This window comes from Pristiophorus japonicus, chromosome 5 (assembly GCF_044704955.1).
Source record: "Pristiophorus japonicus isolate sPriJap1 chromosome 5, sPriJap1.hap1, whole genome shotgun sequence".
In the NCBI taxonomy this organism is placed as follows: domain Eukaryota; kingdom Metazoa; phylum Chordata; class Chondrichthyes; family Pristiophoridae; genus Pristiophorus; species Pristiophorus japonicus.
The window spans coordinates 177,441,124-177,466,891 of NC_091981.1; the positions used below are offsets into that span (position 1 = coordinate 177,441,124).

Below are 25,768 nucleotides of genomic sequence, written 5' to 3' on the forward strand. Positions count from 1 at the left end.
TAATAGGTTAAAAGAGGGTAAAATAACATAAAAATAAATTAATATCACATTTAAAAAAAAATTATGTCCATTGTCTTTTAACTTTCATATTTTAGTTTTTATTCAAACAAAACTCAAGAAATAGGTGCAAAGTACCAGTTAGAATTGGATAATATAAATTGTGTGCATAATATGAATTTCAAAGAGAATCCTCCAAAGCCAAGCATTTTCTGATAAAAATGTTATTCAATTTAATATTTTAATTTACATTTCTGTCTATGTACAATGTACTGAACATTTGAAAACACACAGGTTAACACAATAAAACACTGTTGGATGCTAAAGGAGCACAGAGATGGTTTGTGAATACACTCTGTTGTCAAAAGCAAGGCACTGCCCCTTTAACAGCTAGGGTTCCTGAATTCAGCCTGCAGAGTTACTCTGAGCAACTGGCAATTGTCGCAATAAATACAGGCAAAGCCATTACAATAACATGCATATAATCTTTATACAAATAAAGACATTATGCAACAAAAGTATTTTTGTATTAGTATATGGCATCAACAGTATAAACATCATACAAAAAACCTTTACGAACACGGAATGTTTAATGCAGCTGACTGCATCCCTTCTAGCACCTACATTCTTACAACTACAGTATTCAGTAAGACCTGCTGGGTTTGTAAAACAGTCTGGTGGATCAACCAATTCTGACTCAGAAGATCTTGCCTTTGCTGTACTTCAATATCCTTATGTCCAAACTCTGTTATTATCCTTAAAACACTTCACAAAAGCTTTTTTTTAAAATTAAAATGTGTTTTTTATTCCATATATCTCTCTTTCTAAGCAATGTGTAAGTGCTCTTCTAGTTCACAAAGTGTCCCCGCGTCATTTGTACATTTATCAGTACAAATATCACTATAATTCAAGTTCGGGTAACTTTGTCAGTAAAGTTAGTGCCAACAATTCCTCATATTTCATCAAATTCTTTTAGTATTACAATAAATTAGAGTTTGAAAAAACAAAACCAACAAAAAAAAAATCTTGAAGTCGTAGCACTTTCAAAAAATTGCACTTGAACGTGTGAACCAACAGCCTTGTATCGCTGCATTCTAAAAACAGAATTTTTCATCAGAGGTGCCTCCTTGCACCACCACTTGCTGTACATATGACACATCAGGAGCTATACTAAAGGCATCAATCACAATAAAAAGCATACTACCTTTGTAACAACTTTGTTGTTGACATTTTTAATAAGTTTCCTATCAATCACCCAAGAACGTTGGGACGACATGTTACAGACTGTAAAAAAGTCAGATAATCATTTCGACCATGACAGGTTTCGCTCCCAAGGTACCACGTTAGCAATCCCAAAAGCAGCAAGCAGACAGTGTTTTTAGGTATAGGATCCTGCAGAATAAAGCGCCAGGAAAAGTCCTTGGACGTGGGCAGTTAGAGCTGCTTTCTAGGGGACAGGGGCCAGAGCACCAGCTATTGTTGTTGTCACAATCCACTTGGCTACTGAAATGTGTGATTGCCAAGAAGAGCTAAAACATTTCAGAAAGGCAATGTGTCCAGAAACAGCTTGTCGATGATGGCTGGAGGTGGCACCAAGTCCTCTAGTTTTAAGTAGAAGATGCGTTGGAGCCCCTGTGTACAGAGAGAACGTAACTGAGGTATGACGCCCAGCACCTTGGACAGTGGCTGCCCTTTGTTTTCCCCAGGAATGCTGAATGACACATGTTCCTTCAGGCAGCTGATGATCCGGGATTGCAACTCTTCCACTTTCTTTGGTTCTTTTAACCCATGGCGATCTGTGGAGACATGACAGACAATATTAACAACTTTTAAATTATGAAATCATTTTCCCTGATATTAGATATACAAAAAGCCACATTTATTTGCTGTTTACTGTCCCATCAATGTACTTTTCAAACATGGTCATCCTAATTATAACATTTTACTGATGCAATGGGTTAGCACATTGTCATTTTATCTTTGGAACCTTGTTTTAAATCCCAGTTCAAGCTCATGGGATGAAAGTTTCTTCTCATAGGCAGCGGTTTAAGGTCTTGTGTTTGGCCAGTTTCACTCAAAGAACCCATAAAAATTAGTCTGGGAAAATGAAATGGATACCGAGACTGAGACGAAGGCATATGGTTGGGGCCGAATTAAAGGGCTTTATATCTGAATATGTTATATCTGATCTAGGAATGTCTGATATCAATGCTGGTGTCCAGAGTACAAAGTTGTTCACGTTCTCAATGAGCACAGAATTCACAAAAAAAAATCAATAAATGATATTAAAAATCCTATACATGGTGTGTACTTTATGTTCACAACTTTACTTCTTCTGTTATCATCCTTTTTGGTATCATTTTAGTCTCCACTTTTCCCATGGTAAATTATGAAAACATTTCTCTTTCAATTTTGCCATGTCAACTCTCAGTGTAATGACAGGGTTTGGCCACTGGGTGCCACTGTGTAGCAAATTTATGAATTATTTCTCCCACTCTTCACCATCGTGTGTTTTCTTATACACAGGGAGGTCATAAAGGTCATTATGTTTTCCCTGCCCTAGTTGATCAGAGTTGTAAATATAAAAATTAGTTTCTGCTTTAAAGCTTCTGGCAACTTAGGGTGTTAGGAAGGATGTAGGGGGACTGACAGGGATGATATTATGAGGCAGAAGTAATCGGGGGAAGGGGGTGTGCTGGTAGGGATGCAAGACAGGAGCAGAGCAATGGGGAATGGAAGATGGAGGGAAGAAGGGGAGGATAGAATGTTCCAAGCAACAGCAAGGGTTGTGTGCCTTGGAAAGGTAGTTAGAACATCTTAACACTGCCTTCCAGTACCACTGGAAAATATAGCCTGTTTCCGTCAGCAGTTCCCCTCCTTGTCACACCATCTACCACCTCACACACAAAAGGAAAAAAAGAGAAAAATAGGCAGAAGGTGACACAAACACCAGAAGTACTAAGAAAAGAGGAGATAGAGAGAAGCTGAACTGAAAGACAGAGCACCAGAGGATGAGACAGAGACACATGGAGAAACACAAAAACAGATAGGTAAATGAGACACTATGTGCGATTTGCAGTGAGCAATGCTACTGTAGAAATCCATTAGTAAACAATTTAAAATATACTAAATTACAACAGCTTGAATTAAAATTTTTAGTGTTGAATGCAATAAAAAAACAATAAACTCAATCTCTAGAAAATTGATAAATCTAAAATTGTTGAAGAAAATTTAAGATTGAGTTTTATGGTCTGAACTAGGGTTTTTCTGTAATAAAGAGCAAGCAATCCTTTATTAAAACAGAACAATCAAATTTTCTGTCCTCCCTCTCACTGACTTCCATAGAACTTTTTTTAAAGCTGTGAAGGTGGAAAGATCTAGGTCATGGACACATCTATGACCGTGAGGATAATTTCAAATCACTTAATTGTGCACAGACACATTATCTGAAACTTAAGGAGGAATAGAATAATGTTAAGACTAACAATACTAAAATTAATCACAAAAAATTTGGAAATTGTAGTACGGAGGTGACAAAAAAATTAGAACAGCTAAAAGGTAATATGGAAATGATTAGCAAATAACATACGCATATAAAAGAATAGAGTGAAAGTACTCAGGGACAAAGAGGAAGTCATTTGTGGAAGATGAAGATATGGCAGAAATATTAAGTGTTTAGCATTGGTTTTTATTAAGTAGATGTAGTGTATTTGCATTTGGATTTTCAAAGGTGTTGTATTAAAGGTGTCCCACAGCAGGCTTATTATAAATATGCAGGCATATGTATATGAGGAAATATAGCTGCATGGATAGAAAGTTTGTTGACAAACAAGAAACAAAGAATTATGGTACAGGTGTGACATCCGAAATCCGGAATCCTTGAGACCGAGACCGTTCCGGGTATTTCTGGATTTCAGAACATCTTGCCTGGGCTGAGGGAGGTGGGGGGGGCAAGTCAGTTGGGCCGGGGGAGGTTGATGGTTGATCGGGCTGGGGGGGGGAGCGGTGTCGGTCAAGCCGAGGCCAGGGGGGGGGTCGGTCGGGCTGTCAGAGGTGGTGCGGGGTGGGGAGAATCGGTTGGGCCGCCGGAGGTCCGGGGGGGGGGGGAAAAGAAAGTCGGTTGGGCCACCAGAGGTGGTGGGGAGAATCGGTCGGGTCGCCGGAGGTCGGTTGGGCTACCAGAGGTCGGGAGCGGGTTGGTCGACCTGCTGGAGGTCGGGGGGGGGGGGGGGGGGTGGTGGGTGGGGTAGGTTGGGGCTGTGGCCGAGGAGGTCGGGCGAGGTCAGGCAGCCGGAAGCTGGGGAACGTCGAGCCGAGGCTGGAGGAGTTGAGGAGTCCCGATATATGTTTCTACTAAGCTGCGTGGACATGGCCGCTGTCCAGAGATCCCGCACAGCCCAGAATCAGCTTTCAAATGGGAGATTTCGCACGGGAAATTTTGAATGAGCCGCACAGCCCATTAAAGAGATCGCGCACCCAAAAGAAATTAGGGCAAACATTGATATACATATACACACACACACGTAAAGGACTTCAGCGGGACTCAAGTTAGCAGAATGAGTAAACAGGTGGCAGATCCTATTTAATGTAGATAAGTGTGAGGTAATACGATTTGGGTGAAAAACCAAGGAATGGGAATATACAATTAATGGAAAGTCATTGCAAGGTGTGGATGAACAGAGGGACCATGGGTCCCATACATAATTTCTTAAAAAAGAGAGTGCCAGGAGATAAAAGTCATATAAAGCTCAATAGAATATTGTGCTTTATAATAATAAGTAACAACTTTTATTAATATTGCACCTTTAACATAGTAAAACGTCCCAAGGTGCTTCACAACAATTTCACAACACGTTAGATATTGACCATTGAGGGAAAGAGAGAAAAAGCGCGAGAAGGAAGTGTAAAAAGAGGTTAAAGGCTCGGGTCCGAAGTGGCAGCCAAAATGTGCACGCAGATAGACACTGACGAAAAAAAAATAGGAGCAGGTGGGGGAGAGGGGGGAGGAACTTAACACAATCACAATCACTCAGGAGGTGGTACTCAGTAAGATAATGGGACTAAAGGCAGTTAAATTCCCTGGACCTGATGGCTTGCATCCTAGGGTCTTAAAGAGAAGTAGCGGCAGGGATAGTGGATGCATTGGTTGTAATTTACCAAAATTCCCTGGATTCTGGGGAGGTCCCAGCAGATTGGAAAGCTGCAAATGTAACACCCCTGTTTAAAAAAATGAAACAGACAAAAAGCAGGAAACTATAGACCAGTTGGCCTAACATCTGTGGCTGGGAAAATGTTAGAGTTAATTATTAAAGAAGCAGTAGCAGGGCATTTGGAAAATCATAATTCAGTCAGGCAGAGTCAGCATGGATTTATGAAGGTGAAGTCATGTTTGACAAATTTGCTGGAATTCTTTGAGGATGTAACGAACAGGGTGGATAAAGGGGAACCAGTGGATGTGGTGTATTTGGACTTCCAGAAGGCATTTGACAAGGTGCCACATAAAAGGTTACTGCACAAGATAAAAATTCACAGGATTGGGAGTAATATATTAGCATGGATAGAGGATTGGCTAACTAACAGAAAACAGAGAGTCGGGATAAATGGTTCATTCTTGGGTTGGCAATCAGTAATTAGTGGGGTGCCGCAGGGATCGGTGTGGGACCCCAACTATTTACAATCTATATTAATGACTTGGAAGAAGGGATTGAGTGTAACGTAGCCAAATTTTCTGATGATACAAAGATGGGAGGAAAAGCAATGTGTGAGCACAAAAAAAACCTGCAAAGGGATATAGACAGGCTAAGTGAGTGGGCAAAAATTTGGCAGATGGAGTATCATGTTGGAAAGTGTGAGGTGCACTTTGGCAGAAAAAAAAAATCAAAGAGCAAGTTATTATTTAAATGGAGAAAAATTGCAAAATGCTGCAGTACAGCGGGACCTGGAGGTACTTGTGCATGAAACACAAAAGGTTAGTATGCAGCTACAGCAAGTGATCAGGAAGGCCAATGGAATCTTGGCCTTTATTGCAAAAGGGATGGAGTATAAAAGCAAGGAAGTCTTGCTACAGTTATACAGGGTATTGGTGAGGCCACACCTGGAATACTGCGTACAGTTTTGGTTTTCATATTTAAGAAAGAATATACTTGCTTTGGAGGCAGTTCAGAGAAGGTTCACTAGGTTGATTCTGGAAATGAGGAGGTTGACTTATGAGGATAGGTTGAGTCTCTACTCAATGGAATTCAGAAGAATGAGAGATGATCTTATCGAAACGTGTAAGATTATGAGGGGACTTGACAAGGTGGATGCAGAGAGGATGTTTCCACCGATAGGGGAGACGAGAACTAGGGGGCATAATCTTAGAATAAGGGGCCACCCATTTAAAACTGAGATGAGGATGAATTTCTTCTCTGAGGGTTGTAAATCTGTGGAATTCGCTGCCTCAGAGAGCTATGGAAGCTGGGTCATTGAATAAATTTAAGACATAGACATAAATTTATGAGGTAGTTTCTTAACCGATAAGGGAATAAGGGGTTATGGGGAGCGGACAGGGAAGTGGACCAGAGTCCAGGATCGGATCAGCCATGATCGTATTAAATGACGGAGCAGGCTCAAGGGGCCGTATGGCCTACTCCTGCTCCTATTTCTTATGTTCTTACAAAAATAAATAAATGATGATAAATTTATACAAAACAGCAGTTAGGCCATACAGAAGCAAAGGTGACAGATTAGGAAAAGGGGAGGTGCAATGAGACCTGGGTGTCATGGTACATCAGTCATTGAAGGTTGGCATGCAGGTAAGCAGGCGGTTAAGGCGGCAAATGGCATATTGGCCTTCATAGCGAGGGGATTTGAGTACAGGGGCAGGGAGGTGTTACTACAGTTGTACAGGGCCTTGGTGAGGTCACACCTGGAGTATTGTGTACAGTTTTGGTCTCCTAACTTGAGGAAGGACATTCTTGCTATTGAGGGAGTGCAGCGAAGGTTCACCAGACTGATTCCCGGGATGGCGGGACTGACATATCAGGAAAGACTGGATCAACTGGGCTTGTATTCACTGGACTTCAGAAGAATGAGAGGGGATCTCATAGAAACATTTAAAATTCTGACGGGTTTAGACAGGTTAGGTGCAGGAAGAATGTTCCCAATGTTGGGGAAGTCCAGAACCAGGGGTCACAGTCTAAGGAAAAGGGGTAAGTCATTTAGGACCGAGATGAGGAGAAACTTCTTCACTCAGAGAGTGGTGAACCTGTGGAATTCTCTACCACAGAAAGTTGTTGAGGCCAATTCACTAAATATATTCAAAAAGGAGTTAGATGTAGTCCTTACTACTAGGGGGATCAAGGGGTATGGCGAGAAAGCAGGAATGGGGTACTGAAGTTGCATGTTCAGCCATGAACTCATTGAATGGCGGTGCAGGCTCGAAGTGCTGAATGGCCTACTCCTGCATCTATTTTCTATGTTTCTATGTTTCTAAATACTGCGGATGCTGGAATCTGAAATAAACACAGAAAATGCTGAAAATATTCAGCAGCACAGGCAGCATCTGTGGAGAAAGAGAGTCAACGTTTCAGGTCGATAACCCTTCTGTTAACTCTGTTTCTCTCTCCACAGATGCTGCATGACCTGTTGAGTATTTCCAGCATTTTCTGTGTTTATATCAATTGGGCCACAGTTTGAGTACTGGGTGGTGCGCAGGGCAAGGCAGAGACAATTGCATCTTTTAAAGGAAAATTGGATAATTAATTTGAAGCAGAGAAAGATACAAGGCTATAGGGAGAGAACAGGGAAATGGGATTAATTTTTGATTACTCTACCAAAGAGCCGATACATACACAGTGGGCCGAATGGCTTCTTTCTGTGCTGTAAACGTCTATGGTTCTATGATTGCTCTCCCCCTCTCAGATGGAATGTTCTGATATCAATCAGCACTCACTCAATCTAGTGGCTTGAGTAAGAATGGGGGTAATTTGTAACGATGATCAGGAGATTGAAATGATAAGTCATATTGAATTCTAAGCCTGAGGCCATGATTGCGAAGCCAGCGATATAATTCCTAGGGGACTATGCAAATTGTTTCTTTGGTATGTACTGTGCTACTTTTATTGTTAAGCAATCTGGTCATGTGTAATGTCATGATGAAACTCATTTGAACTTTACCCAAGTCTTGGGTAAATATCAATTTCAAAACGTTACTTTATACAGATTGGTAAGCACAGAGAGCAGCCTGGTTAATGAAATGTATGTCACCTAATAGCATCTTGTATTTGAAATGGTGCTGTAATACCACTTTAAGAAATTGACCCAACAATGGTGGCACTGAATTTCGGCTCGTGTGGCATTTGTCAGCAGCTATGCGGAGATCTAATCAGGACAACTTGCTGGGAAGGGGACTTCATCTCAAAAAGAAAACTGAATAAATCCAACTGGGCCCATTGACATCATGCCTTCTATTAGCTGAGTGTGGGGCAGCTTTGGCTTTGGTCATCTTAAAGAGGTGTTTGACCTGTTCAATTATGTTTTCACAGATGAACTAAAGAAAAGTAGAAAGGTCAAAAAGAGAAACTCAAGAAAGAACTTAAAATATTGCTAAAATGTGTTTCTGGGTTATCACTAACTATGGATACCATTATTTATTCAACAATTGGAAATCAGCATTCTGGATACAATGCAGTTGTCAGTATCAAAAACTTAGTCTGCAATTCCTTATGGAATCCATATGTGATCTAAGGGTTAAGCTAAAATATCTCAATGGTCATTTCTTATGTTTAAATCATGTTTATATAGCTTGTTTCAAATTGTTTAGTTGTCTAAAACTTTTGAAACATATGAGAGCAACAAGAAGTAGATCCATACAGAGATAGTCAATCATTATCACTAGCTGACAAAATAAATGCTTGAAGAGATCCCATGCACCTATGTGACTGAACAGCTGGACATCTGAATTGATTTGTTTAAGAAATAAAAAGAAAACAAAACCGCAATCTACTAATGCATATTCAACAGGGCCCTGAGCAGATCCTTACAATATGCAACCATCAAGCCAGCAAAATAGTTTGCAATTGTATTCAATATTACAACAAAACAATACTGCCAGCACAGACTCAATGAGCCAAAAGTGACTGTGATTTAAAAAATGTAACGTAGAACCATAGGATAGAGAGGTAATAAGCATAAATCAAATCATGTGACTATACCACTGCAAGATTCTGGGGGAAAAAAATAGATAAATAATTCCTACCTGTGATCATAACTAGAGCTGCCAGACATGCAAAAGCTGAGACATCAAAGTTAAGGCTTTGTAAATTTGTAGAGAATTCCTTGATTGTATCGAGCCATTCACCAAATCCACGAAGGCACTGAAGTCGATGCAAGACAAGTCCATTACAGAATACAAACTTATCCTCTGCTGGAGCAGATCTGTAAATAATTGTTAAAATGACAGTTAATGAACTAATCCTACAATAACCTTTTCAACATACGATCAGCAGTGGTCCACATTCTATAAGAGTTCTAAAATTAGAAATACTCATTCCTCCAAGATAGGTTATATTGCAATTATTCGTTGGCTATAACACATTGATATATATTACATTCATTGTATGCAGTATCTATGGCAGCGTACATAGTACAGAGTGATAGCGAGTGAGCTTTATAGAAGATGGTCCTGTATTCTAATTCTGGGGAATAGCAATGCTGTTAGGGTCCACTACTGCACTTGCTCACTATAGATGTACACTATAGGTTTTATTTTAGAAACTTCGACACAATGAATCTTGTATGATTTGGTTGCATTCCAACATGCTTGCTTAGTCAATTATTTGGTAACACGCTTACTTTGGCATCATTTCACTTTGCCTGTCATTCAATGACATGCACTTTTTCTCTGTCACCTGGAGTCATCTCAAGCTGATGTTCATTAGAATAAGCAGCAAAAGTATGAAACAATCAGTAATTGTAAATGAACACCAACTTGTTACTTATTGAAAGGAAAGTTTTTTTTGTTAAATTGTGAATACTGCCAATTTGAAATAATGACAGAAAATATTGGTAATGGACAAGGTCGGTCAGCATCTAAAAGTGATTGAAAGTTGAATGTTTCTGAAGTTATGATGAAAAAATAACACTGGAGATGTTCATTATGGCCGGGAATTTCCATAACTTCATCAGAAGTGTGGTGGAAACCCTGTGTATGTGCGTAAATGGAGTTACTGCTACAATTCGGGCAAAGTAATGTGATGAAATGGGAACAGTCCAGAGGAAATTCCTGGTCTATCCTTCATTCTCTTTTACATGGTGAATAATTTCCTGTGCTTTTCCAACATGTCAAAAAAATTATGGCATGGAATTTGCGGTCAGCGGCGAAGCAAAGGCGTTCACCACTGGCCCCGAAGTAATCTTCGCACAAAGATCTCTCAATCTCTCTGTCGAGAAATTTGGGTTTTACAACACTTTACTCAAATCAATGTAGAATAGTGGGAATCCCATAGTGCGAACTACTGTGACATTAACAAGCTGATTAAGCAGCCAACCAAAATGCAGAATTCTCGATGACAGTCAACCAGGAAGTGGGAAAACTCTTAAAATTCTAAATTTTTTAAAATGGTGGCGAGAGAAAAACAAAGATTGGGGCTCTCACATGGGGAAAAGCCAAACCTGAAATAAAGACAAACAAACTTTTAATAAAAATTATTTTAAATTGTTCTAAAAGTGTCTTAACATTTTTTTTTATTAAAAATGGATAAATTTGACACTACACAAAATTAAAATGAGTTTTTCAGGGCCATAACTTTTGTTTAACTATCAATACACTGTAAAACCCCAGTTACACCTAATTCCTTTCGGTCTAACTTTTAATGGGGAATTTAACAGCGGTATTACTGGGGAAGAGCCTAAGTTGTTGTCAGTTTCCCTGATTTGAGATATTTCACTGATTGCCAGCCCTATGGGGAGGCGAGGGGGTGGGGTACACTGCAGCCTGTGGGAAGCAGTGAATGACAGGCCGTAACTTCAGGATTTCTCCATCAGGCTGCGCATGCGCTAAATTCTGAAGTTGCTGTCAGTTTCAAAGGCAAAATGACAGCGAACGCTGCTAGTTCGCCATCAACAAGACCACAAATTCTGGGCCATTATCTTTAAAAATCAACATTTTCTGGATACTACCCACCTCCCCCCCCACCCAAAAAAAAAATCTATTCCAATTCCTTTCAATATTACATGCAGTTGCTACAGCCTATATTTTTACAATATCAATGCTTTGCATTTTACAGGAAGAGTATTTACAGAAGGGGAATGCTGTGAAGTTAATTCTATAATCACATCTACAAGTAGGGTATTGTCATCTACACAGGATTTTCCAGTCTAACAATGTGCAAAACCTGTTCAAAATATAAATTTCTAGTGTTTCATTTTTTTTTTTAAGTATACAATATGCGTCCTGTGTAAGGACTTTGAATTTGGTGCAGTGTTTTTTTGGAAACCATCAAATTTACCTGTGGGAGAGTCTCAGTACAAAAAGTTCGAGGAAGGCAGATTCGATGAGGAAAGTCTGATCTTCCTTGGGGAGATCACTAAATCCTGGTATTTTTTCGGCCCAGCTCTGAGTGATCTCCATAGAGGTGGCAAGGAGGCCATAGAATTGATGCACATACTCAGCATCAGTTCCAGCTGTGGGCTGTTCAGTAGCACAAAACTGCAGGGATAAACAGCAACAGGTCAGTGAATGTCACTTACACAAATTTCATTTTCCAAATATACAAGAGCAGAAGTAAATAAAGAAGTTCAGATGGCTTCTGAAAGGAGCTGTTATTGAGTCTAAAAAATTTGTGCTAAAAATGTTGTATCTTGTTAATAAAATAAATTACTTGGGTCTTTCCTGTATTGATCCTGAAAGAGATTGTTTTCAATTTCATTAGGTTTCAATTTTAGGGCACATCTTAAAAGTTAGTTATGTTTAGCAGGTCACAAACTTCACAATTGACATCAAGCCAAAATGTACTTCTGGAAAAAGTTTTCAATTGCTATAATATTCAGCAATCTTCCTCATTCTAAATACAATCTCCTGGTATATTTGGGAATCTTATATTTTTCCAATATACATAGATATAAATACTTGGTTAAAGGTTTATCTACATTGCTCAACTGGTATTTTAAAATCACAAACTAATTGAAACATGATCAAATGCATCTTGGGCATTCCTCTGAATTGCACACATTTAAAAGACGATAATATTATTTAAACAAATGCAAATAATTCAATAGCTATTGCTTTGAGCAAAAGTTCTTCCTGTGTGCATTATCGAAATGAGTAAGTTGTGTTCAATTATAATATTATGCAAACTTTTCTTTCATATGTCACCTTCAGTTTTGACCAAAGATTGTTATGAAGAATGAATAGAAATGAAACAATAGAAAAGATAATTATGGTTTCTACAGAAATATTTGCAGTGAGCTCAATGTTGTATATCATCAAGCCAAGTAAGAAGTGCATTGAACTGTATTTGAGATTGCATTTTGGAATCCAAAAAAATTCCAATGTTCAAAAAATGGCTAAAACCTGGTTTGCTGCTGCACTAATAGCAAGTTGCATTGTTGGTCTCACAATGAAATAAGTCATTTGTAAATGTAAATTCCTTACTACACAGGTAAGATAACAATTTAAAAAAAATATTATAAACAGACAAATACTTTGGCTTCAGTTTTAAAAAAAATACATAATACAGAGTATAACAATGGACAGCTAAGCAAATATCTTGGAATTTTTTTGTTAAAAAAAAGAAACAGTATTAAGAAACTTTGAAAATGTCAAATGAGAGAAAAATGTCATGATTTCCCTCTAAAAAAAGAACAGAAATGATGCCAGCACTGGATGTGTTTACAGGAAATCTCATTGTTACAAAACCTGTGGGGATCAGCAAAATAATTCTTGTCAGATCATCTAACTGAGATCTGAGCTCCTTTACTAACTATGATGGAGCTTCTGCTGATCAGAGACAATGTTTGTTGTAAAATAAGCTTTCTTTTTTCATAACTTAGAATGAAGTTTCCGTGTATTTACACAGCTCTGTAATTGTAAAGTAGGAAATCTTGGGATAACCGTTTAGGTTTGTTGCTCCATTGGATATATTAGGGAACTGCTACTTTCGAATTAAAAAGGTAGAATATACAATGTTATTAGGTATCATAACATTTGTCAATTGGCCCCTAAACATTGATTAGTTATTTGTAAATAACACGTATTCCTTCAATTGTCTGTTTTTTATTCAATACTGTGTAACACAGTACAGTACTCTAGACCAAAAAGTGAATTTTTTTCAGATTTTGTTCAGAAAGCTTATAGAAAAATAACATGAAGAATATGTCCTGAAACCATAAATAAAAGTGATGGAATCTCCTGAAACCATAAATAAAAGTGTGATGGAATGTCCCTCAACCTAATATTTAATATCACAAAATAAAACAACCACTTAAGTAGGTGTGATATAATCATCAGCTCAGAGCATACATCATTTCATGGTAGCAGCTATTGTTGTTGCTGGTGTTATTATGCTACCTACTTCCCTCACTGAGTTTACATCTTTCTGGACTCTTGCTTACCTGGGAGTAATTGTGGCTGTTGGGAGTGGAGTCTACGAGTGCCCGGACAAGAGCATTCATTAAACTGATTGGGGGAGAGGGTGGGGATGGCTCCTGGAGAGGGCTCTTTGGTTTGGAGGGCAGACGACCCCTTCTCCCTTTTAAACTATCTGTACGGACCACTGGGGAGAGAGAGAAAAAAGTCAAAAAAACTTTCCATATACAATCACAGACCCTAAATAAAGTGAACCAACGGAGTTAGAATAAAATAAAGTGAATACCTTCAAACTCCTTGGCTGCAGTATAATTTTCAATCAATTTACAGATTGCTTGGAACGTGTGCTAAAATGGTTTTGTAACACTGCATTGTAAAAACATTTTAAACTTTCCAGATCTAGGGGTTTATAATTTCAGAAAACGTTAAAGCCACATCTCAATTGGCATTATACTATCAGAATGTATTGTGGCTTTGTTTTTTGTTGTTTGGGTTTCCTGTTTGGTTCATCCAGAAGAGTCTATTACCCCATAAGCCTACCAGGTATTTACAGCATGCTTTTGAAGATTGTGAAAAAAAGTATAAACAGGAAATACACAAAGCCGACCGAATTTGGAGGGTCTGGTTAGTTAAAGTGTTTAGATTGGCATTACATTGTTTTCTCCAAGCAAATCATCGCCAATTAGGCAATAAATGGCCAAGTCTTAAAACCTGGGTCTAAACTTTACCATTTCGTTCAAACGGGAGGGGAGGGTGGATTAAAGTGGGTTTACACCTAGACACTGCCAGATCTCACCTTCTTTAACCATGCCCACGCTGAGACATTTCTGGAACCTGCAGTATTGGCATCTGTTGCGCCGTCTCTTGTCCACCGGACAGTTTTTGTTCGCCAGACAAACGTATTTTGCATTCTTCTGCACCGTCCTCTGCAAAGAACAAATATTATTGCAGGATGTTTTCTTCTCTTGAAAAAAAATAGGAGCTGACAAAGCACACTCTAATTACAATCTGAAATGCGCCAACGCCGCTCGGATAATGAGATAAAATTAATTTCCTAACACGTTAGCCTGCAGGAAAACAATTTTACTGGTGTTGGCTCCTGACAAAGAGAATCAGCCAGATTGGTGCCGGAGAAACTCTCAGGAGACAGGCAGCTTTAAATGATAAAATTATTTCTGAAATTACCGGGTCATCACATTATACCGTTGGGTATAATATCCCTCCCTCTTAATGTACCTTTGGGGATCATTTGCCACTTGGCTTATTCTCGCGGTGATTACTGACCTTATTAAAAGACATTTGAAATGATTTGGGTAACGTTTCTTTAACCAACACTGCTTTAAAAAAATAAAAACCCTAGCTTGAATTTCGCTAATCAAGACTGATCAGTACAATTGAAATCACATTTGCAGTTAGAGTTTAATTAAATAGCATACATCTTGATAAAGAGATATAGCTAGACTATTGCTAACGGGTTAAGTTAACCCTTCAGGAGTGAAAGGTGCTTCCTGGCAGAGAGCAGAGCGTGGTTCATTCTTCACAAACGGGAATAGGGAACCCTCTCACATGCTCGCTTACACGGGATCCCCAACCAGATTAGAAAAGTTTGTTAAATCATTGCATTTAAAAAGAAATAAAAAAAGACTTAAAATTATAGATTGCCAGCCTTTAGAAAACGCCCTTCAAATAGTGGAGTTAAAATGACTCATGAAGCTAATTAATTACTAGTAACAATGAAACGTTTTGTAGTATTTTCCAATCTATCAGTGACAGAGGAATGGTAGAACACCTATTCCTCACCTGAGCATGTTTGCAAACGAGACCCGCCTCCTGCACCAATGATGACACAGTCAATCTGATTGTCAAAATTGTCTTATTCTGGAATTGCATCATATCTGCTCCGTGCATCTCACATTGTGTTAGACAGAATTTATTTTTATTTCTAAATTTTGGCTGCAGTAACTGCAATGATCAAGAATCAGATATTATTAAAAAATACTATTATTCAATGTACAACAGGAGACGTGAGTGTCTACAATAAAGCGCAGGAGCTCTTTACAAGAGGTCGTTGGTACTTACTTTTTCCCCTAGTATTCTACTGCAATGATCAAGAATCAGATATCATTTAAAAATACTATTATTCAATGTACAACAGGAGACGTGAGTGTCTACAATAAAGCGCAGGAGCTCTTTACAAGAGGTCGTTGGTACTTGCTTTTTCCCCTAGTATTCTCATTTCAATCCCAATTAGATTGGTGTTTTTAAAATAAACTTCTTGGTAATTCCTTTTGTGATAACAAGGTGTTCTTTTCGGATCCTAAGATACTGAAACTTTCTCATTTGTGCCTCTGTCACTGTAATACAATTCGTAAAGTATTTCCGGCGAAAGTGTTTCCCTTTGTACTACTGATAGTTTGAAATAATCGCTAATAAACGATTGCACTGAGTAGAACTGCCATCCCGATGAAAACAGGGAAGTGGCTTGTTTCAAACCCTGTCCCCTAATCTGCCCGCTGAAGTATGTTTATTGAAAGATTTCGTGCTTTTCTAAGCATTTCATTTCGACATCTGCATTCTTAACGCGTTGCTAGTTTGTGATTCGAGTAGTTGCAGGTTGGACTAAGATCGGATTGCTCTTTTCTACCTCATTCTTCTAAAAACCTTCCACACTAGGCATGTCCCCAGGCAATTCAGTTTACTTCAATCGCTGACCAAGTTAAATAAATAACGAGTTCAACTCATTTAAAATTACGCGCGTTTAGAAAGTTATCTTGTAGATTATAGTAATAATGCATTACTTCTTAAATTTTTTGCACACAAGATGTTTTTGATTTTATAATGTATTGTTTATCTTTGCGAATACCCACACAAACTGCATGTTGTAGGGATGTCTTAGATAAAATTAAGGTCACCGTACCTTAAAAAAACCTTTGCATCCCTCGCAGGTCCTCACCCCATAGTGCTGGCAGGCTGCATTGTCCCCACACACCGCACACATGCCCTCCCCAGAGGAGGAGCCCCGGTTCGGGGGAGAAGGTAGGCTCTGTGTGCTCTGGCTGAGAGGCATTGGGTGGAAGCCCATGCTCGACCCCTTGACCAAATGTAGCGGGTACTGACGCGTGTCCATTACAGACTGTGCAGAAGCACTCTCGGCTCCCATGGGCATGTTCAAGGTGGGTTCATAGCACATGTGGCTGCTGGAGGCTGGAGTGTGTGGCGGAGACTGCTTGAAGGCAAACAGCGGAAATCTCGGCGGGGCGCTCTTCATAGAGGCATCCAAGATATGACCTGTGGTCATGCAAGTCTGGGTCACTGGAGGCAACGTGTGAGGTTCATCCCACATGGATGTCTGTGGAGTTGTGAACTGAGGCGTGGTGGGGGTTGATGGAGGAGACTGCTTGAAGTAAATGGAAGTCGATGGCATGATGTCCTCTGTTTGATGCTGGATCGATGGCTGGTAGCTGTGATGGGGGGCATCTTCCAGTTTAATAAGGGGTCTCTGTGAGGAAGAAGAGTGCATTTGATACACGCACGATGGTTTGAACTCATAACTACCCGAGTAGCCAGTCTCCATGAAGGTGCTGAAACTGGGCAGGGAGGTGGTGGCTGTAATTTCAGTGCTGCCCAGGTCCATGCCAAACTTCATATAGGGGGATTCAGTATGCACCAAGTCAGAGCTGTAATCCCCACCATAAGCGTAACTCTGAGCTGTAAAACTGGCACCTTGTGGCGAAGAGCTGTATGGGGCTTGCACACAGGGCATGTCTAAGAAGAAACAAAAATACTGAAATTACTAAAGGTAGCAGCACGGAGAAATGCACTAATTTGCCTCATATCGTGGCATGCATTCAAACTGCTGAGGAAATAACCCGTCATTACATAAAATAACTCACTAACTGCAATTGCTCAGGTTTACATTTCTATTTATAACGCCGTCTTTGTTTCTTGCTTCATTACCATCCTATAAAAATAATTGCATTTCACTGGCACATTTTACCTTTATAGCTGCACCGTCTATGTAAGTGGCATTTAAAAGAGATTTAGATTCCTCTATATTAGAATCTGCATCGTCTCACGTAGTTCGCCAATGACTTAAAAGTCAACAGTGCAGTTTGGAGATTCGTGCCTCTATCCACAGCGACCAATGTATGTCACTGTGTGACAGTGCATACTTACAAGTATATCCACGGACAATTGTATTTGTGGCCCTGCTATATGCACTTGTAGTGCGGTATAGAACGCGGTGTGTGTGCTTTCTGTATATTATTGTGTATCTGCTTGTATCAGCGGGCTGATAGATGGTGACCATTGGGTATGTTTCGTTCCAAGAAAATCAGCGACAAAAACAATGGGAAGATTCTGTCTGTCTGGTGTTGGGAGTTGGGGTCGTACTGGCCACCGTGTACGATATAAGTAATCTTTTTAAAAGTACTAAATTATTTTCTGCATAACAATTATTAAGTACCAGAGCTCGTAATGATATCTCTATTCGATGACAAGCTGTAGCCTGCAGAGCCGGTCTTCGGGAGCGGTGCGAAGATTTGAAATCAGATAGAGAGGCGGATTCTGCCTCCTATCAACAATACGCGGTGTGACTAAGCAGAGATATTTGTTACAAGCAACAGAAGACAACATCTCCCTTTGCAAAACACAGGACGCGTGCTTTGAAATGAATTTGGAAAGCAACATCTGAAAACGATTACAATTTGGAAGCCTTCAATTAGCTCAGGTACCTGCAGCCACACGCGCTGCTCACATTACACCCGGGAAGTATGAGCACTGCGTCCGGTGTGTCATAGATCAATAGTTAGCTCGGAACGATCAAGGCAGGTGTGAGAAAGGAGCCAGTTAGATGACAGATAGAATCCAAGGAGTATGTAAAAAAATGGGCAATTGAACAATATTTTGAGGGATTGGGCAATTAATGAGATCAAGTTCTAGTCTTCACAATAAAAAGCAAAGTGTATCCAGCAACCATCGGTACTGACTGGGAAGGGATAGATTATATTTTTAATATTATAGTATTGCACCGAGTCAGCACACTACATAACAGAAATTAATTGAGAAAGAGGGAGTGGGTTTGATAACACATCAGTCAATTGATTGAAGGAGAGAACCCAAGCATTATCAGTTCTGTGCATTTTTCTGTATGTTTATGCAGCTTTATACGACACCTGTCTATACTCAAGTCTGACCATATATAGGCCACTGTAGCTTTCATTTGCGTATAGAGCATGTGTATATCTAGGTTTTCATCTGTATATGTTTTTATTTGTATAGTCCTCTATGTATATCGAGATCAACGGGTATGGCGAGAAAGCAGGAAGGGGGTACTGAAGTTGCATGTTCAGCCATGAACTTATTGAATGGCGGTGCAGGCTAGAAGGGCCGAATGGCCTACTCCTGCACCTATTTTCTATGTTTCTACGTTTCTATGTTTCAGTATATACAGATCCCTGTATATATGCAGGGTTTGTATGTATGGACTCTGGCATATATATGTTGGTTTATTTTTGTATAGAGCCCTGTATAAATGTAGGTTTGTGAATCCGCAGACACCGGGATATAGGAAGGTTTCTATATGTACAGACCCCTGGATATAGGCAGATTTCTATATGTATAGACCCCAGGATATAGACAGGTTTCTATATGTACAGACCCCAGGATATAGACAGATTTCTATATGTACAGACCCCAGGATATAGGCAGGTTTCTATATGTACAGACCCCAGGATATAGGCAGGTTTCTATATGTATAGGCCCCAGGATATAGGTAGGTTTCTATATGTACAGACCCCAGGATATAGGCAGGTTTCTATATGTACAGACCCCAGGATATAGGCAGGTTTCTATATGTACAGACCCCTGGATATAGGCAGCTTTCTATATGTACAGACCCCAGGATATTGGCATGTTTTTATATGTACAGACGCTGGGATATAGGCAGGTTTCTATACGTAAAGACAACAACAACTTGTATTCATATAGCATCTTTAACACAGTGAAACGCTATATGTATTATGAGACATAAAATTTGACACCGAGTTACATAAGGAGAAATGATGGCAGACAACCAAAAGCTTGGTCAGTGAGGTAGGTTTTAAGAAGTGTCTTAAAGGAGGAGAGAGGTAGAGAGGCAGAGAGATTTAGGGAGGGAGTTCCAGAGCTTGGGGCCTAGGCAACAGAAGGCACGGCCACCAATGATGGAGTGATTATAAATCAGGGATGCTCAAGAGGGCAGAAGCACAGGTGTCGGGGGGGTTGTGGGGCTGAAGGAAATTACAGAGAAAGGGAGGGGCGAGGCCATGGAGGGATTTGAAAACAAGAATGAAAATTTTGAAATCGAGGCATTGCTTAACCGGGAGCCGATGTAGGTCAGTGAGCACAGGTGTGATAGATGAGCCGGACTTGGTGCGAGTTAGGACACGGGCTGCTGAGTTTAGGGTAACCTCAAGGTTTACGTAGGGTAGAATGTGGGAGGCCAGTCAGGAGTGCATTGGAATAGCCAAGTCTAGAGGTAACAAGAGTATGGATGAGGGCTTCAGCAGCAGATGAGCTGAGGCGGGGTGGAACCGGCGATGTTATGGAGGTGGAAATAGGCGTTCTTAGTTATGCTGCAGATATGTGGTCGAAAGCTCATTTCAGGGTCAAATATGTCACCAAGGTTGCCTGGATATTGGCAGGTTTCTACATGTACAGACCCCGGGGTGTTGGCAGGTTTCTATATGTAGGGTTTCTCTATGTAGACTCTGTATATGTGCAGGTTTCTATATATAGAGCACTAGATATATGTTGGTTTCTTTTTGTACTGATCCCTGTATGTACACAGGTTTCAGAATGTATAGACCCATAGCCAACACTTGTATTAATTCTCTAGATTAAGGATGGAGGATCCAAAGATTTGCTACCTATTCCCGTGCTCTGTAGCCGAGGTAATCACATATTCAAATTATTCTCAGACAGCAAAAGTACAAATAAAGAATTAAAATGAAAATAATGGAAACGAACAGAATAGATCGATAAAAAACCCCAAAAATAAGAAAAAAGAAAAATAACTTTCCCCGCCAACACCTGCCCAGCGACATTGAAGCATCACCGCCACCCTCCCTGAACACAAGGCACACAGAAAATCTCCTCATTTTGCAACGAACCTTCACGGGTATGATACACTTGTGGGTGTATTCTGTTGTTTACATACAACCATGTAGCCTCCAGTGTGTGCGGCAGTCTGTACCTGTGTGTGCTGAGGGACGGAGATATTTAGCTCGCTGAATGTTGGCTCGGTGGGCTGCCAGAGGTTCTGCCGTTGTGGATGTGTCGTCTCTGGTCTGGCCGCTCTCGGCTGTTCGCTGTACTGACTCGGAGCTCCGGCTCGGCGGGGAAAGCTCTTCCGAACCAAGATCTACAGACAGAGAGAGAACAATAAACTACTGAGCCACAAATGGAGAGCGCAGCTTCCTTTTGTCCAGATCATTTAAAAAATGAAAAACAGACACCTGAGACATCCGATGATGGTAATCATTTATAATCCCTTACAAAAGATTGTACAATCTCAAATGAACGACGAAAACACCGAGACATGACGCTGTTACAATCGTTGCTGAGCACACAAATGTAACTTTAAAAAAAAGTCTGTAATGAAAATTAATGCATCATGAAATTTACCTCAAATCGCACCGATTTAAGATACCAGTCCTGGTCAACAATGTATGGATATCGGTTCAGTATAGCGTAAACCTAACTGAATTGAAACTCAACTCAAACTAGAGAGCTCTTGCACTCGGAACTGATGTTGCAGCGCAGACAGTAAGATGAAGCGATGCACCGCGGGGTGCTGTCCCTCGCCTCGGACCCAGTCACAGAGCAAGGGGTTGGGAAAGTTCGCAAATGTGAACTACTCTTGTGCTTGCTGTCTTTGCTCAGCCACTCCATAGATCTCTCTCTCGGATGTCAGAGTGGCTCCTTGTCGCTCTTGAGTCTGACAGCCTTACGTTTACTGCACACACACTCTGCATGTGATGTCACGATATGGAAACCATGATTCTCCCCATGGCTGGAGATCACCTAGCATTCTACCAAATTACCGGATTAAAACACATTCACAAAACGCCCGCAGCATTATTAAAAGCATATCATTTAATGTGTGCCCCACTCATGGCAAGGAATCGATCTCCATCAATGGAGCTGTAGCGCCCCCTCGCAATTTATTTAATCCGACCTCCGCTCGTCAAAACTTTCCAAAGTTACAATACACCACCATATACTTTATAGTCTGTGTAACAAGGTTACAACACAGCAACAATTCCACTTCACAAGCGGTTACTGCACATATCTTTACTGAAAATTTTAGCCAAACCGTTCGGCCTTACAATCAACTTTTTTTACTCGACTAAAGCTCAGAGTTTAGTATTAGATGTGATGAAAATAATGATAAACCGCCCCCCCCCCATTTATCGCGACAATTATGAACCATGATATGACCTATTCGTGATAAATCACTGGAGATCGTGGTTGAAATGTGTACTAAAGCTTTTACACCTGGACTCTCTTCCAACTCTTATGAAACATGCAGTTTTCTTGGAAAATGTAATTCTACAATATCGCGGTTACCCGGACACTCAGATAATCAGAGAGCGACATCCGAGTTTTACTCTGGGGCTGGGTAGCGTATGAAACCGCGCGAAGGCGTTTTCATACATGTCCTGTCCCTGCCATCGGAAAGAAATTGTCACATCCACTTCTCACCCGCGCGGCTTTACTCCACAGAAACCCGCTGCGGGCGAATCCAGTCTGTAAATCGGCAGAGGAGATAAGAACATAAAGAACATAAAGAATAGGAGCAGGAGTAGGCCATCTGGCCCCTCGAGCCTGCTCCGCCAAAGATCATGGCTGATCTGATCATGGACTCAGCTCCACTTCCCTGCCTGCTCCCCTTAACCCTTTATTCCCTTATCGCTCAAAAATCTATCTATCTCCGCCTTAAATATATTCAATGACCCAGCCTCCATAGCTCTCTGGGGCAGAGAATTCCATAGATTTAAAACCCTGTGAGAGAAGAAGTTCCTCCTCATCTCAGTTTTAAATGGGCAGCCCCTTATTCTGAGACTATGTCTCCTAGTTTCAGTTTCCCCTATGAGTGGAAATATCCTCTCTGCGTCCACCTTGTCTAGCCCCCTCATTATCTTATATGTTTCAATAAGACTACCTCTCATTCTTCTGAACTCCAATGTGTATAGGCCCAACCTACTCAACCTATCCTCGTAAGTCAACCCCCTGATCTCCAGAATCAACCTAGTGAACCTTCTCTGAACAGCCTCCAATGCAAGTATATCCTTCCTTAAATATGGAGACCAAAACTGTACGCAGTACTCTAGGTGTGGCCTCACCAATACCCTGTACAGTTGTAGCAGGACGTCTCTGCTTTTATACTCTATCCCCCTTGCAATAAAGGCCAACATTGCATTTGCCTTCCCGATTATTTGCTGTGCCTACATACTAACCTTCTGTGTTTCATGCACAAAGACCCCCAGGTCCCTCTGTACTGCAACACTTTGCAATTTTTCTCCATTTAAATTATAATTTGCTTTTCTATTTTTTCTGCCACAGTGGATAACCTCACATTTTCCCACATTATACTCCATCTGCCAAATTTTTGCCCACTCACTTAGCCTGTCTACATCCCTTTGCAGATTTTTTGTGTCCTCCTCACAATTTGCTTTCCCACCCATCTTTGTATCATCAGCAAACTTGGTTACATTACAGTCGGTTCCTTCATCCAAGTCATTAATATAGATTGATAAAAGTTGCCGAGTTCTGGGTTATACTGTTGTGGTTTTTTATTCTTTTATATCTTACACTAAAGGAAAAAAAAATTCTGAATACCTTTCTTCTTAACTTCTGGAAATTATCTCAGTAGTTTGGCCTGTATTGTGTGGAATCCCGTTTTAATTAATTAAAGAAAGCTCTTGCACGGCTATATTTAATAATCAGTTGTTCAGCTCCCCCGGCTGACTCCTTTGCGCATTATTTCCCCTCAGGATGAATGCTCTAAATCAGCTGGTTACCTAGAGAACAGCCAATGTCTCTTTAAACATCCGCCTTATTAGCAGCAGCCCCAACTCTCATACAGCAGCCGGCAATAACATTAAGTGAGGGGACATCTTCATTTGGTGTAAATTATTAGAGAAAAACTACTCTTATCAATCGAGTTTTCTTTTAAAAAGAGAATTACAGTCTCTACTGGAAGCCAGAAATCGTCGCCCATGATTATGTAATTAAAGAACATTATGAATGATTAAGTATATGTTAAATATATGAAATGAAAACAAATAGAATCGGCATAATATGCACTTGGAGCATTGGGTTTTCATAGATAACGACACACGTTTGTACCACCTACACAGTCAGGGTCATACCTAGTTATGGCAAACATTGCCCAGGCCATTATTAAAGACTCTATATATCTGATGCCTTAATACCAACAGATTCAACACTGTGAATAGCATTTTTGTAATTTCAATAACATTTCGCAGGAAGATGCCAAAATCACCACAAGTGGTTAAATGCCACAATAAAAGATATATAGTTAGTATGGAGTTATATAGACTTGGTAATAAGGTTTTGATTACAGACATTTCAGTTGATATCGTCCTTGGAATTCTACTTGTGACCCTGATTAGAAACTTTCCCAAATTCACAAACTCGCCCGTGTCATGCCAACGCTCGGCACCGCTTCAGGAAAATGAAGTTTATATTCTACTGATAATTTAGGACTTGGACTGTTGACTCGCCCGCATGTAGCCGTATTTACATTTACACTTTCGTCAATACGAATATATTTCAAAGCGGTTCTATTGAAAATTCCAATTTAAATACCTTATGTACACACATATCCCCAGTACATAGAAGAACGTGCTGCGCTTACTGCTACAGAATATTACTCAACAAAAAGTAAAAGTTAAACAGACCGGCTTCTGAAAGTGAAACTATTAGTAAAAAAAATGCAAAAACATTTGATGCCAAGACTAGGACCAGTACCTTAGATGATCACACGTGTTGGGTCAACAGAGACCACAATTAGATGTGGTTATTTCTTAACTGAAATTCCGTATGTCGATGGCCGTATCCCGAAGCGACGTGCAGAATGATAATCAACACTAATTCTATTCCAAAGCGCTACATTTCAACTTTATAAACAAACCCTCTTCAGAATGAAATCGCAGTAGAGTCAAATAGACACGAAATAACTATACACTTTCACTGGAACATAGCTAAATTATACACACAGACAAGTGCAAGACAAATCGCATCTATTCATCACATCATAGCAAACACCCAGCCTGCAGCATTACATTACCATGACAACTACCAGAAATACCTTAATACCCGCTGATCTCCGATTGTCACACAACCCAAAGCGGCTGATTAACCCATAAATTCTCAAGAAACAAGGGACAGGCATCAAAGCACAAGTTCCGAAGTATGTTCCAATCAGCGTTAACAAAAAAATCGCTAAAGCTCATTGAATTGCAGTCACTTGTTCGATAGCATACCCATTGTAACTTTTATGGTGTCCAGTGAGTAACTGATTGATACGTACTTGATTGCTGTGACGGTTCCGTCTTTACATATAATCAAATAGCCTTCCAAGTTGCGTGTAGGCGTCCAGTCCTAATGATGGATATTACACAGAGAAACTTGTCTTTAAAAATATCACTCCCAGTAAATGATTTAGTTGTAGTGCAGATCCGGATCCTTCTTCTTTACGCGAGTTGATCAAACGAGAAATGTGTGTCAAACTCTTTTCTTCGCCCCTTTTCTTTTCTGTAGTCGCTCCTCCGATTGCAATGTGCCTTTGTTTATGTGCAGACAGATAACAGTACAATTCCTCACTTTGTGAACGTCATTTATGTTTCAAGAGGGGGTGGGGGTTTGCGAAAGCTGCTCGCCTATAGGAGGAACGCCGGTATCTCCATAAGAGCGGCTGGAATGCAGTAAACGTCAATTGTGACGCCTCCGGGCCGTGCACGTCACGCCGTGGCACGTCACGTCAGCTGTCCCCCTTTCTGTATTGTGTGTTGAAATTGGTCTTCTGAGACTCTCTTGCCCGGCTCCTGAGTCGCGCGCCCCGCGCTCGTGCACGCACAGACAGTATGTGAAAAGATAACGAGCTGCTGACAGGCTGAAAAACCAGGGCGCTCCACT

The 25,768-nt window shown here is 40.3% G+C and overlaps 1 protein-coding gene across 4 annotated transcripts; it reads right to left on the reverse strand.

Annotated features, from left to right (window-relative positions):
• Positions 1 to 205: 205 nt before the first annotated feature.
• On the reverse strand, positions 206 to 25,768 carry nr4a3 (nuclear receptor subfamily 4, group A, member 3). 4 transcript variants are annotated; one of them, XM_070881124.1, is made up of 8 exons: positions 25,164 to 25,768; positions 20,799 to 20,966; positions 16,482 to 17,329; positions 14,361 to 14,490; positions 13,591 to 13,751; positions 11,487 to 11,686; positions 9,236 to 9,414; positions 206 to 1,793 (listed from the first exon to the last, which is right to left on the reverse strand). In XM_070881124.1, exons 3-8 carry the CDS (start codon positions 17,325 to 17,327, stop codon positions 1,537 to 1,539), a joined length of 1,773 nt encoding a protein of 590 aa, XP_070737225.1. In that variant the 5' UTR covers positions 17,328 to 17,329; positions 20,799 to 20,966; positions 25,164 to 25,768; the 3' UTR covers positions 206 to 1,536. The 4 variants fall into 4 exon arrangements, with proteins under 4 accessions (XP_070737225.1, XP_070737224.1, XP_070737227.1 ...); XM_070881123.1 differs by having other exon boundaries at positions 20,716 to 20,966; XM_070881126.1 differs by having other exon boundaries at positions 16,482 to 17,063; positions 25,164 to 25,767.

Excerpts from the sequence above, each read along its gene's own strand:
- nr4a3 (XM_070881124.1), bottom strand. The coding sequence starts at position 17,327 with ATGCCCTGTGTGCAAGCCCCATACAGCTCTTCGCCACAAGGTGCCAGT. Across the intron at positions 13,752-14,360 it reads CGTGGGCATGGTTAAAGAAG|TGGTCCGTACAGATAGTTTA; the intron begins GTGAGATCTGGC and ends CTCTCTCCCCAG. Across the intron at positions 9,415-11,486 it reads GTACTGAGACTCTCCCACAG|ATCTGCTCCAGCAGAGGATA; the intron begins GTAAATTTGATG and ends AATTATTTACAG.